General features: G+C 48.7%; 1 protein-coding gene across 3 annotated transcripts in view; it reads right to left on the reverse strand.

The window, feature by feature from the left end:
* The window catches only part of LOC119316772 (probable protein transport Sec1a), a 74,269-nt gene that overhangs the window by 5,482 nt on the left and 50,831 nt on the right, over positions 1-17,956 (reverse strand). For 2 of the 3 annotated variants that reach the window (XM_037591154.1, XM_037591153.1), the window contains 4 exons: positions 17,717-17,842; positions 17,538-17,633; positions 11,719-11,832; positions 11,557-11,634 (listed from right to left, as the gene is read on the reverse strand). In XM_037591154.1, the coding sequence (XP_037447051.1) occupies positions 11,557-11,634; positions 11,719-11,832; positions 17,538-17,633; positions 17,717-17,842 (414 nt within the window). The remainder of the gene's footprint in view (positions 1-11,556; positions 11,635-11,718; positions 11,833-17,537; positions 17,634-17,716; positions 17,843-17,956) is intronic. The other variant, XM_037591155.1, reaches the window with a different exon arrangement.

Consider the following 17,956-nt stretch of genomic DNA (forward strand, 5'->3'; position numbering starts at 1 on the left):
TTGGAAGGTCCTCTCTGATCAGTTTTTGTCACCATAAGTTTTCATACTTTGCTGGACCTTCTAAAGGTTATGCTTTATCTGAATAGCTATCTCTTCAGGTGAGCAGATTCAGCAATCTTAGTTGGTGCTCTACCATAGACTGCCTTGAAAGGTGTCATCTGTTTGGCCGTCTGTCTAGGAGTGGTAAGAAGTGCTCATGTGTAGAAGTTTCTGCAAATTGGTATCCTGATGTATAGTTTCTGAAGACGGAAGTGTTTCATCATGAATTCCCATAAGTCCATAGGCCATTTGGACCGGATTGCATTGAAACAGAGACTGTCAGCCCCAAGGATAATGTTATATGTGGCATCCTAGCTTAAAAGGGTTGATAGTGCTACTCATATCAATAAGATGCATCTTCTTTGCTGGAAGCTCATCGCCTATACTCTCGGTTAAGTGTGCTTGGCTTGGAGCAATTCGGGGATGGGTGGTTGATCGGGAGGTTTCCCTTGCTGCACACAAGTACAAAGTGTGTTGGAAAGACTAGTGTTTGTTTGTGGGCCAGTCTAGAGCATAGAGGTCCAGTGCGGGAGTGGCTGGTGTGTTATGTTATATCCTTGTGGTTTGAGCACCCTGAAATGAGAACGGAGGACTTGATTTTGGATGGTGTACTTGCAATTCTTAGAGATGAACTCAGCCCAATGTTGCCTCCCATTTTTTGCTACTAGAACTTTTGTACTATTTGTTGGTGTAAGTGCACACTGAGCTTGATGTGCTAAACACTATCAATTAGTTCAGTAGCAGAGATATTAAAAGAAACTGTGGCAGTGAATTTGTGCTTCTTGTTGCTGAGGCTCATGAGACGATGCATGGATATTTGGAGCTACTGCTCAGTGGTCCTTTCTTGATCATCACTGTCATTGTCATTCTCAATGAAATATATTATTTCAGCATTGGCAGGGATCTGTGCCTGCATACCTTGAACTTGCCTTTCATATGACATTTTGCTCAGCATTGGCAAGGATCTGTGCCTGCATACCTTGAACTTGCCTTTCATATGACATTTTGCAAACTTTCATGTGTCCACGGCTCCATGTGCACTCTGGGAACCCTCTGTTTTGGGGTGTTTTCTCGTTCACGTGAACAACCGGTTTGGAAGAAAAAAAGAGCAGGTACAATGTCATCGGGCATGGTTTCCCTCCCTGGCTGTCTCGTGCTTTTTGCTGGTGTGGCCTCGGACTCTGTCTCGTATACGCAGCTTTTCATTGGTGTTGGTGCTCATCAGCCTGTGGCATCACCTCTTCTGGCAGTATTCCTTAATCTTGATGGCCGTGCCTGCTTTTCTCCTTGTGGTGCTACGTCAACCACTTCAGCTCTGTCTCATCCGCCAATTACTATTCTCTGCCGGGGGCTGCTCCCCGTCGGCATCTCACATGCTCGACCTCCTCCACAACATTCACTGCAGACATGATGGATCCTGCATCATTGTCTGGTTTCTGCTTCCAAGCTTCTAGCTTTCTATGTTCTGTTGCGTCCAGCAAGTCCGTTGCTCTTTTGTGTTTATCATGCCATGCGAGTCCACCAAACCATTTATCTGCCAGCCTTCTTTTCTGGTCCTGGTCCTTTCTATACAACTTCTGGGCCTTTTTGGTCCTTGTTGGTTTCTATAGGATTTTTATCGCCTTCTTTTGCAGTATCATTGATCGACGCCCATTCTCTTGCCACCGGGGTTCTTTCGCCACCGGTTTCAATGGGCTACGATTTTTGCGCTATGCTTCATTCTCTTGATGTGCCATCTTCTCTTGACACTAATCTTGTATCTTCTCCTAAAGTTGTCTTCCTCTGATGTGCCATCTTCCCGTTTTACCCTTTTGGGTTGACTCAACAAGTTTTAAAGACTCCATGCCAAGACGACACTCCCAAGATGTGGAGTTTGGATTATCCCTTTCTTTCAGTGTTATACTTCTTCAAATGCAATGCTATTGCATATGCTTTGCATTTCAGGGGAGAGAGGGCCGGGGGTTAAGGAGTATTAGTATTTGTCCAAATTAGTCTAGACGTTCTTACCTATACCCCAAGTCATTTGTAATATATAAATGCCCCATGGCCTATGCAATACAACAAAGTTGCTCCTCTAACAGCAGGGACTCCATTTCAAGATCAGCAGTAGCAGTGGAACCAATGCAGGTAGAACTTGCAACCTATCTAACAAGATGAACTAGGGAGAAATCTTGTCACAGCAAGATGAACTAGCGATGAACTTGCAAACTGGGCTTGAGAGAGCAGGTCCTTCCACCGCCACACCACCGCCTGCGCCCCGCCGCCAAATGCACCAGAAGGGAGGGTGGGTGGGAGATCAAAGAAGTATTCTTCAGAAACCACAATCCAACCCACTTCCTGAAGCCGAACTATCTACCGCCGCTATGCTTCACCGATGAGCCACACCACCACCGTAGATCAGGAGGGAAGGGGATTTATAGGAAGCCAACCTTGACCTCTCCAGATCTCCAATGCCTCGAAGAATTGCTAGCTCTAGATACCAATTGTTAGCCCCTGACTAACTGAAATTAAGAAGAGTGCTATTTCTTCAGAAATGACAAAAGTAGCAGAGTTTGAGAGAGAAAAGCTTCGGTTTGCACAGCAAGCAGATACTTGTATTTGGGCCAGCTGGAGCATGACAGTTAGGGTTTCAACACGATTATGTAGAGATGCCCTCTTCCAAAAGGATTTGAGGCCTTATAGTTGTTAAACTTAATGCACTAGCCAACGCAACCAAAAGTCCAAACTGATGGAAAGGGCTAGCAATCCACATCACTTCAACACCCCATCTCACGTGTGACGCGGGAAGTCAACACGTGAATACTCAGAGGTATGGCTCAAGAGGCCTATACATGGACACTGAGGGGGGCGCAGCAATTTTTTCATAAATAGCGAAAGCCAGAACTTGAACTCGAGAGCTTAGGCCTTGATACCATGTTAAGCTTCTTGAGCCATACCTCTGAGTCTATTCACGTGTACAGTTCCTGATCGGCTGCTACTACCTAGTACTATATTTTGTAATACCAATCCATGAAAAAAAAGCTTCATGTTTCCTCTGCTGCCACCGCCGCTAGTCTAGTGTGTGCTTCCTAGCTTCTAGTTCTATGTTTTCCGCTGTGTTCACCAAGTCCATTGCTCTTTTTTTCGTGTTTCTCATGCCATGCAAGTCCACCATACCTTTGTCTGTCATCCTTTCTCTGGTCCTGATCCTTTATATACAACTTTTGTTGCCTACTAGTCCTTGTTGTTTTCTATACGATTTTCGTGGACTCTTTTTGCATTGTCGATCTATGCCCATTGTCTTAGCCGTTCAGCTTTTTTTCCCATCGGTTGTCGTGGGCTATGATTTTCTACGCAATGTTTAATTCTCTTGATGTGCCATCTTCCTTTGACAATCCATCTTCTCTTAATACTTATCTTGTATCTTCTACTGATGTGGTGTGTTTCTCTGATGTACCATCTTGTTACCCCCTTTGGCTTGACTCTGAAGACTATCATAACGGCCAGCAGCACACGCGAACGGAGCAGCCCCCTTTGGCTTGACTCTGAAGACTATCATAACGGCCAGGAGCACACGCGAACGGAGCAGCGGCCTACGTCCTGGCCAGGGAGGTGGAGGTAGCATCGGCCCTGAGCTGAACGAGGCAACCTCGATTTGGTCTGCCTGGTGGGGTAGACGACGGCGGGAAGCTGGGTAGGTGGGCAGCGCAAGACCCGCAGGCAGACAAGAGGCAGCAGTCCAGCGGAATCCAGCAGCCGTGGACCTGCAGGGCCGGCAGGCGAGCTGGGTAGGGGCGGACGTGCGAAGCATCGCGCCCAGGAACAGCAGCCAGCAGAAGTCAACGGGGCGGCCTGATCTAGATTTTAGTGAAGCGTCCCGATCTCAGACTTGGAGTTGCGCGACTTTTATCTTAATGGTCGCAGATATACATGGTCTAACGAATGTCGCCAGCCAACCTTGGAGAAGCTGGATCGATGCCTCGCCTCTGGGGAGTGGAAGCCATTATACCTATCATCTTTCCCCACGGCGTTGAGCACTAGTGTCTCTGACCATTGCCCTCTGCTCCTCAGCTTGGACCCAGATCACAGAAGGCGGACACGGTTTCATATTCAGAGTTTCTGGACAAGAATTGATGGCTTCCATGAGGTGGTCCAGCAAGCATGGAACTCAGTCACTCCGGAGCAAAACCCTTTCAAGAGGCTGGCGGCTAAGCTCAAGGCTACGGTTGCAAGCTGGCAAGCTGGAGTGATCGTTTTGTCGGCAACATTAAGCTACAAATCCTTATTGCCAACGAGGTTATCAAGAGATTGGACGTGGCTATGGAATCCAGAGAGCTATCGGTAGAGGAACAAGCGCTTAGGCGGCTGCTCAAGAAGAAACTACTCGGGTTGGCCTCACTTGAGAGGACGATTGTGAGGCAAAGATCAAGGATCACGTGGCTCAAGGAAGGTGACGCATGCACATAGTTTTTCCATGCCCAAGAGTCATAGGAGGAGAAGGTCCATCACATCGTTAAATGTGGAAGGCACTCTGGTCTCGGATCATGAGGATAAGGCAGATGCGATGGACGAGTTCTTCAACTTGTTGGTTCCTGTCCGGATAGGCGTGGAGAGGCCGTGGAGATCAGAGACTACCGGCCGATAAGTCTCATACATAGTTTCCCGGAGCTAGTGGCCAAGGTGCTTGCCACTAGGATGGCTCCAAGATGACCACACTTGTTGGATCGCATCAAAGTGCATTCATTGTGGCAGATGCTTACATGATAATTACATGATGGTGCAAGGGATGGCCCAAAAACTTCACAGCTCCAAGAAAGCGGCAGTGATGCTAAAGCTGGACATTATGATGGCTTTCGATATTGTGGATTGGGCCTTCTTACTTGAGGTTCTGCACAAGCTTGGTTTTGGTCATCGTTGGCGAGCTTGGATCCTGGGCTGCTATCCACCTCATCTACTCGCGCGCTGGTGAATGGCATACCCGGCGAGGTGATCTACAACCGGAAGGGGTTGCGGCAGGGGGATCCCCTATCCCCGCCGCTATTTGTCCTACTGATGGACGGGTTACACTTCATGCTGCGAGCTGCTGCTGAGCAGGGTATTTGTAACGCCCCAAGGCCGGAGCTTCAGATGCCTTCCAGGGTTTCCGGGTTTTCGTTGTGTGATTTGTTTCTGCTTGTTGCAGTCATCTTTGCATCATGTGCATTGCATCATGCCATCATCTCATAATTCTTTTGCATCTCAACTAAATAAATTGTGTGGATCTTCGATCCATTTAAATCGAGGGAAGAGTGACTTCTCTTTATAACATATCCTTTCAATATTAGGGAGCTATAATAAATATTCCATTCTTTTGGAATTCACCATAACACACTTGCAAATTATCCCAATGCCTTTGTTATCTTAATTCTTGGTCTTCAATCTTGCCATATATTCTTTCATCATATTCCGGAGCTCCACCAAAAAACCTCAACATTTTTGGACCTCCCTATCACCTACTTCCTATGCAAAACCATTTGAATTAAATTCAAATGAGTTCGTTTCAAACTTCACCCACGTGATCATTTCCATTTTTCGTGGATCAAGCTCATTTTTGTGACTCTGAGAAAATTTACTTCATGTCCAAACTCCACTGCAATCCCTCTCGGCTTTTATTCCAAGTTTCTTTTCTTTTATATAGTTAAAAAAGAGTTGGAGAGGGGAGAGAGAGCCCAGCAGCCAGGCCTTTTCCCTTTCCACAGGCCCAGCCGCAGCCCACTTGGGCCTCCCCACTCTAGCCGGTCAGGCCCAACCCGCACCGGACCTAACCCTAGCAGCCACTAGGCCCGACCGAGACCACCATCTCCTTCGATCCCTCGCGCACCTCTCCCTCTCGTACCCCTTCCACCCAGCGCCGCCAGGGAGAGCGCTCCCGATCTCATCTCCCTCGATCCCACTCCTCTCACTCTCATTCTCCCGTGCCCGATCCCATCTTCCTCTCTCCCCTCGTCCAGTTCTCACGAGCGCTGCCCAGGCCTCGCCCGACCCCCCTGTCGCGGTCTCTTCAGGCGACCATGGCGCCCCGTCGGCCGACGAGCCGCCGCTGCCGTTGGCACCCGCTGCCCTGCCGCACCGGAGTCTCCTCGTGCGCCTCCCTACTTCATCCGGCCGCCGCGCCGCCAAGCTCCTCCACCGCGCCTCGCCTTCGACCTCGGATTTCGCGTCCCATGGCCACGAGCGCCACCAGCAGCAGTTTCAAGCCGTCCCCATCGCCGAGTCCCTCTCCGCCCTTCTGCACCTCGTCTCCGGCCCTGCCCGTCGGAGCCACGCCTCCCGGTGCCCGCAGCTGCATCGCCGGTCTTCCTCCTTGGCGTTGTCGCCTCGAGCCTCCCCATGCCTCCCGAGACCAACGTGCCAAGTTCCCGCCGCTGCCGCTGCAAGTTCCGCGGCCGTTGCTCCTGCATCGCGCCAAGTCCCTGCATCACGCCCTGTTGCAGTGGACGCCAAGTCCAACGGTCACCGAGCGTGGAACTCGCCAAGTACCACAAGTTCCTGATGGATGCGCCAAGTCCCCAGCGAGACCCGTTTTCGTCAAGTTCGACTACACGGCTAAGACCTCGGAGTTGGACCGCAAGCGCCAAGTACCCCACCGGCAAGACCACACGGATGCCCGAACGAGCACCGAACGATTCGCAAAGACCGACGAGAACGACTTCGTGGACCGACGAGTACCACGGCGACCGTTGTACACCAAGTACCTCTCCGAAAAACGAACATGTACCACTACGTCCGGAGGTATCGGATCCGTCAAGTCCAACCACGAATGGGTACAACTATCGGCGACCCCGAACGACTACGAAACGTGAACCTCTACCGTCGACCCTAGAGCATGCGAGATCGACTACTTCCACTACCGCCGTCGCGAGAACGCCTACTTCCTTCTACGAACGAGAACCGTCCCCTTTGCACGCTACAAAGGTATAACCACCGAGATCGGCGTCCGAGAACGAATGCTTGTGTTGTATGAGACGCACCCTTTGTCTCCACCGTGTCCGTTTTGCCACTCGTTTCCATGCCCCTAACCCGTGGGAACCCGGTTACCGGGATCACCCCACCATCTTTTGCACGCTCCCGTCACATTTTCTTTTGCACCGACGTCTCAATGAGTTGTCGGAACCGGAACATTGCCGTGGCACCGTTTCGTTATCGTCGCCGTGGCACCCCTTTCGTTTCCGCCACGATGACAAATGCTTCTTAATGCTCTTGTCAACTTTTAATAAAAATTGCATAAACTTGTTCATGTCATCCGCATCATGATAACAACAATTAAAATGTTTAAAATTGTTGTTTGCTTTAAATTGCTATATACATGTGGGGATTTACCGGAATTGTTGTTGTTGTTTCCGGCCTCATTTAAACTTGACTAGATAGGTAGTTTTACTTTGCTTCACCCTCTTGCCATGTTTAACAACATTTAATATTGTTGGGTACATAAACAAGATCGAACTAAATAAGTCACGTGGTGTTTCATCAATATGCAACGGAGTTGCATGTTGAGCTCCACTTAATTTGTAGGGTTGTTTGTGCACTTTGCCATGCCATGTATCTTTAAACCGGACATGCATCATACTTGGTTGTGCATCATGCCATGTCCATGTGTTGTTTGTTTACTATGTTGTTTGCTTTCTTTCCGGTGTTGCTTCTTCGGGTTGGTTCCGTTAACGTCGTGTTGTGAGGATTCGTTCGACTACGTCCGTTTGTCTTCTTCATGGACTCGTTCTTCTTCCTTGCGGGATTTCAGGCAAGATGACCATACCCTCGAAATCACTTCTATCTTTGCTTGCTAGTTGCTCGCTCTTTTGCTATGCCTATGCTGCGATACCTACCACTTGCTTATCATGCCTCCCATATTATTGAACCAAGCCGCTAACCCACCCTGTCCTAGCAAACCGTTGTTTGGCTATGTTACCGCTTTGCTTAGCCCCTCTTATAGCGTTGTTAGTTGCAGGTGAAGATTGAAGTTTGATCCTTGTTGAAACATGAAGATGTTATTCCTTGTTGGAACATGTTTACTTGTTGGGATATCACAATACCTCTTATTTAATTAATGCATCTATATACTTGGTAAACGGTGGAAGGCTCGGCCTTATGCTTGGTGTTTTGTTCCACTCTTGCCGCCCTAGTTTCCTCATATCGGTGTTATGTTCCCGGATTTTGCGTTCCTTACGCGGTTGGGTTATAATGGGAACCCCTTGACAGTTCGCCTTGAATAAAACTCCTCCAGCAAGGCCCAACATTGGTTTTACCATTTGCCACCTAGCCTTTTTCTTTCCCTTGAGTCGGCCGGCTCAAGGGTCATCTTATTTTAACCCCCCCGGGCCAGTGCTTCTCTAAGTGTTGGTCCAACTGAGCGATGTCCGAGGCTACCAGGGGCAACTCTGAGCTGGCTTACCCGACGTCTTGCTCATCCGGTGTGCCCTGAGAACGAGATATGTGCAGCTCCTATCGGGATTTGTCGGCACATCTGGGTGGCTTTGCTGGTCTTGTTTTACCATTGTCGAAATGTCTTGTAACCGGGATTCCGAGCCTGATCGGGTCTTCCCGCTAGAAGGAATATCCTTCGTTGACCATGAGAGCTTGTGATGGGCTAAGTTGGGACACCCCTGCAGGGATTTGAACTTTCGAAAGCCGTGCCCGTGGTTATGGGCAGATGGGGAATTTGTTAATGTCCGGTTGTAGAAAACCTGAAGTTGACCTTAATTTAAAATGCATCAACCGCGTGTGTAACCGTGATGGTCTCTTCTCGGCGGAGTCCGGGAAGTGAACACGGTGTTGGAGTTATGTTTGACGTAGGTTGTTCTAAGATCACTTCTTGATCATAGTTGTTCGACCGTGCTTTTGCCTTCTCTTCTCGCTCTCATTTGCGTATGCTAGCCACCATATATGCTAGTCGCTTGCTGCAGCTCCACCTCATACCTTTCACCTTACCTATAAGCTTAAATAGTCTTGATCGCGAGGGTGTGAGATTGCTGAGTCCCTGTGACTCACAGATACTTCCAAAACCAGCTTGCAGGTGCCGAGGATACCGTGCAGATGACGCAACCGAGCTCAAGGAGGAGCTCGAGGAAGATCTTGTCTTTTATGTTGTTTCGTTCTAGTTGATCAGTAGTGGAGCCCAGTTGGGGTCGATCGGGGATCTATGTAGCATTTGGGGTAGTCTTCTTTTATTTTGGTTCCGTAGTCGGACCTTGTGTGTATTTGGATGATGTAATGCTTTATTCATGTAATTGTGTGAAGTGGCGATTGTAAGCCAACTATGTATCTTTTTCCCTTATGTATTACATGGGTTGTGTGAAGATTACCTCACTTGCGACATTGCTTTCAATGCGGTTATGCCTCTAAGTCATGCTTCGACACATGGGAGATATAGCCGCATCGAGGGCGTTACAGTATTCTGCCTCCCCTAGCCACTGTGGGACTTCACCACCTGCTGCTGAGCAGGGTATTCTGCCTCCCCTAGCCACCGTGGGACTTCACCACCGTATGTCCATATATGCGGACGACGTCATGACATTGTGGCGCCAGACACAGAGGGGCTGAGAGCCTGTGTCAGAATGATAGACGACTTTGGGAAGGCATCCGGCTTTTGCACAAACCTGGCCAAGTGCTCTGCACATCTCATCAGATGCAGTCCGAAGCAGGTGGATATAGTTCCGGAGGAGCTCAAATGCCAAACCCTCCCATTCCCATGCACATACCTTGGCCTACCGCTTGGGCTACGCAAACCGTCCCCAGCTCAACTGCAGCATTCGGTGGATAGGGTGACCGACAAGTTACCAAGTTGGCGAGCCTCTCTACTACACCGGAGTGGCAGATTGGTGTTGGCAAAAAACACCTTGACAGCAATGCCGGTGCACGCAATGCTGGCACTTGACCTGCCTGCCAAAACAAAGTCCCAACAAAGTCCCTACTATAAAATATCGCGGAATGGCATGTGGTGGGCCTTGAAGAAACACAAAGTCCCAACAAAGTACATTACCCTCATCAAGGACATGTACGATAATGTTGTGACAAGTGTTCGAACAAATGATGGCGACATTGATGACTTCCCGATTAAAATAGGACTGCACCAAGGGTCCGCTTTGAGCCCTTAACCTTTTGCTTTGGTGAGGGATGAGGTCCCAAGGGATATACAAGGAGATATCCCGTGGTGTATGCTCTTTGCGGATGATGTGGTGCTAGTCGATGATAGTTGGGTGGGGGTTAATAGAAAGTTAAGAGCTATGGAGACAAACCATGGAATCAAAAGGTTTTAGACTTGGTAAAACTAAAACGGAGTACATGAGGTGCGGTTTCAGTACTACTAAGCATGAGGAGGTTAGCCTTGATGGGCAGGTGATACCTCAACAGGACACCTTTCGACATTTGAGGTCAATGTTGCAGAAGGATGGTGATATCGATGAGGATGTGAGCCATCGTATCAAAACCAGATGGATGAAGTGGCGTCAAGCTTCTGGCGTTCTCCGTGACAAGAGAGTGCCACAAAAGCTAAAAGGTAGGTTCTACCGAACGACGATTTGACCCGCAATATTGTATGGCTGAGCGTTGGCTGATGAAAAGGCGACATATTCACCGGTTAGGTGTAGCGGAGATGCGCATGTTGAGATGGATGTGCGGCCACGAAAGAAAGAATCGGGTCCTAAATGATGATATATGTGATAGAGTTGGGGTAGCACCGATTGAAGAGAAACTTGTCCAACATCGCCTGAGATGGTTCGGCCATATTCAGCGCAGGCCTCCAGAAGCTCCAGTGCATAGCTAATGGCTAATGCATGCTGATAATGTCAAGAGAGGGCAAGGTAGACCAAACTTGACATGGGAGGAGTCCATAAAGAAAGATCTGAAGGTCTGGAATATCACTAAAGAACTAGCCATGGACAGGGGTGCATGGAAGTTAGTTATCCACGTGCCAGAACCATGAGTCAGTTTCGAGATCTTATGAGTTTCAGCTCTAGTCTACCCCAACTTGTTTGCGACTAAAGTTGTTGTTGCTGTTGCTGCAGTTGTCAGAGATAGCTTAGCAGATTGGGGTGAAACCAGCTGTCACATGTGGGCTTAGCTGGTGCAACCGGTAGCAGTTCACATTAGGAAACAAATCTGCATCTTGAAGTTTGGTAGGGTCTTATCTCTAGAAATTGTTTCCTAGTTTGTATAGTCCTTTCCACGTTTGCTAGGATCCTAGCCTTAGGCCTCAAGTCTTCTGTATGCACTTTATAGTGCCCACCTCCTAGTCAGATCAGGCTAGCAACAAAGAATCAAATTATCTCCCATCTGATAATTCTTCCCTTGCCTATGCTGTGCAACAACCCCTCCCTGGCTGGAGTCGCACCGCAGGGGTCCAAGGCTTCGGCGTAATACCCACACTACATGAAACCAGCACTAGAGGTAAGGAAGTGCATAAAAAAGAACTTCTACATGAAGGGAAAAATACATAAAAGACCATGCAAAGAATCATAATTGACATGGTTGGGCAGATACATAGATGTAGTTTCAAGTAGATACCTCCAGAACCGGATAAAATCGGGACAGTGCCCATGCTGATTGTTCCGTTGTTCGCTCTTTTCTATGTGCATGTTTTTTCTGTTTTCAATACGAACAAATGAGCAAACTCTGACATTCAAATTTTGTATACATACAAGCTAAGCTGGAACCTGTAACTTTTACCTTCTGAACATCAAATTTCAGTGTAAAACCTCCTCCTGAGGACTTTTTTGTGTCAGTGCATAAGCAGCGCATATTATTCACAGCGATCATGTCATCAGCAGATAATCCTGCCAACTGTCAACAAACATAATATCTTAAAGTTTCGTGCCAATGATCACAGATAGAATCAGCATGGGATCACTTGAGGACTACAGGCTTGTACAGAAGAATAAATGCAAGTTATAGACCTCTCATGCAGCAAGTTGATACTTGATACCACTTCATTGTCACTTATAGGTGCTACCAGCAATGTGGTTCTGAAATAGTTTTGCTTGACAGTAAGATTTAAAGGGGCACCCAAGGAATACAACAATGATAACAAAACCTTTTTCAATCATGTGCAATAAAATAACATTGGAACATGCTCATTCACAGTTCCTTAGTATTTATCCGTAATCCACAAATACATGGTACCAGGATAGTCATGCGTTCCAGTATGAAAACTGTATGTGTATGTGCATGCTAGTGTCATATATTCAAGTGTTATCAATTTAGTGGTATTATGGGAGGCAGTGGTAATATGCATTGCAATATCCCTATATGTGGGCGACGTGGTGCTCTTCTGCCACTGTACGTCGAGCGACATCGTGGCTGTGCGGGAGATCTTGGAGCTCTTCGGCCACGCCTCTGGCCTACGTGTGAACTACACTAAGAGCTCTGCCTCGCTGCTGCACTGTGACATGGATGAGGCAACGGACGTGCTCGCACACCTCGGCTGCCCATTGTTGAGCTACCGATCACCTATCTCGGGATCCCCCTCACGATACGACGGCCTACTGCTGCCCAGCTGCAGCCGCTAGTTGATGGGATTGCTGGCCGGCTCCCTGCCTGGAAGGCTGGTCTGATGTCCAAACCTGGGCGCCTCGCACTAGTGAAATCTGTCCTGGGAGCCATTCCAGTGCACCAGCTCCTCGCCTTTGCACCGCCAAAAAAGACTCTGCGCCAAATTGAGAAGATCCAGCGTGGCTTCCTATGGGCCGGCCGTGCTACGGCTAACGGCGGTCACTGTCATGTCAACTGGCGACGCATCTGCCGGCCCATCTCGCTTGGTGGTCTCGGAGTCCAGGACCTCGAGCGCGCTGGCCTCGCCCTGAGACTACGATGGCTTTGGTACTCTCGCACTGATCATGAGAGCCCATGGCATGGCCTGGACCTGCAGTTCTCTGCCGAGGAGAGGGCACTCTTCTTTGCCTCCACCACTATGACCATTGGAGATGGCCAGACTGCACTTTTCTGGGAGGACCGCTGGATAAATGGACAGTCCATCAGTCAAATAGCCCCAGCCCTGTACAACTGCATCCCCAAGCTCCGCCGCAAGACTCGAACCGTCGCTCAAGGTATACAGGGCAACAGCTGGGCGAGCGACATACATGGGACTGTAGGGATCAACGAGATTGGCCAATATGTGCAAGTCTGGCAGGCAATCGAGCACTTCTTACTCTCGGATGCCCCCGACCAGCTTGTCTGGAAGTGGACTACCTCTGGCACCTATACAGCACGCTCCTGCTACCTTGCCACTTTCCAAGGATCCACAACTTGTTTCTCCTGGAAGCTCATCTGGAAAAGCTGGGTGCCGCCACGTGTCAAATTTTTCCACTGGCTAGCCAACCTTGATAGGTGCTGGACTGCTAACCGCGTTGCTCGTCGTGGCCTCCAGCAGCAGCCCCGGTGCCCGCTATGCGACCAGGCGCCAGAGACGATGCGACACCTGCTCCTGGAGTGCGCTTTCGCCAAGCAAACCTGGCATGAGATCCTAGCTTGGCTAAGGATGACAATCGCAGGGCCAAACCAGGAGGATACTCTCATGGACTGGTGGCTCCATGCCAAGCAAAACACGCCTACACCGATGCGCAAGGGTCTCGCCTCCATTGCCCTCCTGACGCCGTGGATGATTTGGAAGCAGCGCAACGAATGCATATTCGACAGCGCCCAACCTCTTGTCCCAGTCCTGGTCTCTAGGATCAAGGACGAAGCCGAGCAATGGGCACGAGCTGGTGCTCGTGGCTTGCGGGTCATCTTACCCACCACCTGGGATGTACACTAGTTTTTTACTGATCCGGCATGAACTTCGCCTCTCAGGAGGATTGTAAATAACCTTCTATCTTTCCAATGCAATGAAATGCAAGTCCTTTGCGTTTTCCCGAAAATATGCATTGCTACAAAATGTAAGTGCTACCTGTTACAGCAAGTGCATGACAAGTTATCGTTAACTCGTATGAAGTGCCTACTAAGGAGGCCTCGAGAGACTGCCACACCATCTCACTATTTACCTGCCGTCGGACGTCAAATCTACCAGGTGGCTGTGCCTATTTCTCCAAAGTCTTCATCTCATTACAAAAACGAAGAATGTTCAACTATCTATGCTGTGAGGAAATATGCAACTTGTATTTCCATGAGGCCAATGGTCAATATATATAAACATACAGGTCTGGGAAATATGCAGAAAGCCCTGTGGCAAATCAAGTAACCACCGTAATAGGACATCAACCATCTTCCTCTTAGGGATCATGTTATCAAGGTGATATAGTCTTATCTCATGTTGGAACGGATCAACAATTAGCTATATCTTTACCAAGCGACTAGATGAAGCTAAGTTTCGCAAGTTAAGGCATGAGCTCAGTATCTTAATTCTAGTAGGTTAGATTTATTGCAAGACTGAAATGAACTCGGGAAGCCAAGGATAAAGATGTTAAGGTGTGTTAGTATTGGTCTAGGAGTCCTATTAGACTATGTTTCATTTCCTTGTACCTCAAGTCTGATGTAATATATATACGCCCCATGGGCTATGCAATAGAGATAGGTTGCATCCATAACATGGTATCATGTGCCCAGGTTTAGGGATTTTTTGGGCGTCGCAACTCGCCTTCCCAATCTAATCTTGCGCCACCATCTTTCTCCTTGCCAGCTATGCTGACCTCCTGTCATCACTGCTCTCCCACACCTCCCATCCTGCCTCTTCCCCACCGCTGCTGTTTCGGCTACTGCCGACCCCGGCTTCCCGCTGTCACCGGATCTCGCCGGGTCCCGTCCTTGATGTTAACCGCGCGTATTAGAAGGCTGCCACACGAAAATGTCCCAGTTCTCACGGAGGAACTCGCAGAGTGCACTTTCCTATTTGGGGTCCATGTTGGCCCCGATCTGCGCCGCCTTCGACGTGTCACTAGATGGATCTGAATGGTCACCCGACACCGTGATAACTCTGTTAGGCCACGACATGTTTAGCTTGAGATAAACGTAATTCGGCATTGCCATGAATTGGTAAAAGCCAACCGGCCTCGGAGGGCGTGGTAACCGCTCCTAAAGGGGACACGTCGAACAACAGTGTCTCGAGGCGGTAGTTCTGCAGCGTGCCAAAGACCACATCAAGGGTGATCTGGCCAAGCCCGCTGGCCTCCTTGCCGCGAATGATGCCCGTGCAACCTGGTTTTGATTAGCTAGAGGCGGGAGGGCGGGATTGCCATCTTCTTCATCGTGTCCAAGTATGGCAGGTCGATACTGTTGTCGTCGTCCATCAGAACCATGTTGAGGTAGCAACCCTCAATTATGGGGTCGAGCACCAGGGCGGCCTTCCCAGGGTGAGGAATATGTTCCGAATGGTCGGACTGATCAAAAGAGATCTGCGACTCGAACCAGCCCGGGAACTGTGTTATCGTGTGCATCTCTGCGTAAACTTCCCGGGTTGACACCTTCTGGGTCCTCTTTGACTATGCGCTAGAGAAGATCATCTGATATGTATGTCGGCCGGCAAGGGTGTTGCTCTGGGCTGCTAGGGCGGCGCCACCTGCGTCGCCCCCGTGTCTGCCGTCGTTGAGCAGATTCGGCCTTTCGTCGTGGTTGTCGTCCTCTCCACCGTTGGCTATCCATTGGCCTGCTTTCTGCCTATTGGTGTGCGTGGTCGTCGGGCCATCCTTCAAGGAGTGGTAGTGGCAGGGCATGTTCATAATTTTGTCGTAGGTCGGGCCTCTGCCCTTTTCCTTTTGCTGCCATTGGCGCTTCTTCGCGCCCTTGCTGCCGCTGTTGCGTTGGGCCCCGAACTCAGTGTTCACGTGGTATTCGAGCTTGGGCTCCTTGCGCTTGCAATTTCGGTTGTTGTTGTGGCAAGGTCGGCTCCACCCATCTTTCACTCCGTGCATGCCGGGGTCGCCCCGAGAGTTTGAGGACTTCCGTGTTGTCTGCTTGGCTTGCCAAGCCTCGTCGCCGGAAGCGAACTCGCTGGGGACTCTCGGTCATGGGAGTCCGGCCCATCTCGAGGGTGAGCCACTCTTCATTCTAGCCGTTCTTGAAAGTTGTGATGGCCTCGACGTCAGTGATGTCGGTTATGGTATTCTTCTTTAACCACTGCCATCACAAGACCCTCCAACTCTCCTAGTCCCTCGAAGGCTACACACCCACCGGGTGCACTAATCGTGCCCCTAGTCTCTACAGAAGACGAAGAAATCATGAAGCTTTGCAGGCGTCACCGAAGCTAGCTCTTTGGAAGCTGGTCATCTTCAGCAACAATCCAAGACCAGGAGGTCGGATGCCGCACGCGCCTCGCGTAGCCTGCTCCGCCTTCCCCTTTAGGCATCCAAACCCGGCATATCACATTGTTTCCCGCCCTGCAGTCGACTCGGCGTGTGGTTTGCTCTATCTCTCAGAAGTTAATGAAGACCCTCCATCAGACTTCGTGAGCAGGCCGAAGGATCAAGGGCCACTGATGGTGTCCCTTACCAGGGGTACCGTGAGCCGCATGAAGTCAAACCAAGAGGTCGGGAGTTGGCCCCATAGCCCATAGGGAGCATCATCAACTTATAAAGCAAGACATGTACTTTACTTGTGCTGCAACCCTTGTAAACCGACTTGGACTCTTAACCCTACCCCTCGTCCACCTATATAAGCTCTCTCTCTCCCTCCCTCCCTCCCTCCCCCCTCTCTCTCTCTCTAGACATGCAAGAGTAGGGTATTACCTCACCTCACGGGCCTAAACTTGAACTTGGTAAATCATTCATCTCGTGTACACCCAATCTGATCCTCTATGCATGCCACCCCATGATTATTTCTCTCTGGGTCATCGCACTAGTTGCGGTACCCCATCGAGGGATCTGCCGAATTTTACATCGGATTTACACCGACAAATGGTGAAGATGATGATGTCACTACTGAAAAGAGTTGGTAGATGAGTTCACGAGGACGGAAAGACCGGTGATGGTGGCCGCAAAAGGGTACAAAGCATTGCACCAATAGTGTACGGAAGGCAATCAAGACAATGAAGATTGGAAGGGACCGAGACCAAAAATATATCAATTGGGACGGAGAATAGTTGCAGCATCGCGAGAAAAAAAATAAACTTGGCTCTAATACCATGCGAGGAAATATGTAACCTGTATTTCTACAAGGATACACACAGTTATATACAACTTAAACAAATGCATGGTCGTTCCCTTGGTGAAACATTAATGCTTCGATATGTTCAACACACTAACCCATATATCGTTTAACACTACGTGTCTAGTGCATAAAACAAAGTGGGCTATATCCTTCACGGAAAAGACAAATCAAGAACACCCACGATGACACTAAGGCCTTGCAAGTTGCAGCTATCACTACAAAGCATGTCTTGAAATAATGTTTCAAGATGTTAAACTGTGTTGCATATATGTACAGGCAAAATAACATTTACATCGGAACCAAAACAAATATGGCAGCAGCCGAAAATATAACAAAGAATTTAATCGAGAACTTACACAAATTAAGCACAAGATATCTTGAAGTTGACAAATAAATACAAAAGGAAAGATTACCTGCATCATTTTTGTACCCTTATCGCTTTCAAACTTCTCTGGATTGATTGCTGCGTAAATCATGAGCAGACGCAACTTATTTTCACGACTTACACCCTACAGAGTCAGTAAATATCCAAATATAATGTCCAAAGAAATCCAATGTGTCATTCTATGTAGTTAAAATTAAAAAAAAATACCAATTGTGTCCGGAAAAAATTGATTAATTCTTTTGTCCCAGCATCACCAAATACAAGATCTTGCTCTAGTTGTCCAACATCTCTAAGACATTGCTCCCTTATTATGACATTGAGTTTTCCTGCAATCTGCATGAAGCAGTAATTAATTATTAATGGATGTGATACATGACCGAACGTTATCTTGTGAGATGTAATTGTTACGAAATGAACCCAGTTGTATTGAACGAGCCAACAGCAATT

This window comes from Triticum dicoccoides, chromosome 6A, assembly GCF_002162155.2.
Source record: "Triticum dicoccoides isolate Atlit2015 ecotype Zavitan chromosome 6A, WEW_v2.0, whole genome shotgun sequence".
NCBI lineage: Eukaryota > Viridiplantae > Streptophyta > Magnoliopsida > Poales > Poaceae > Triticum > Triticum dicoccoides.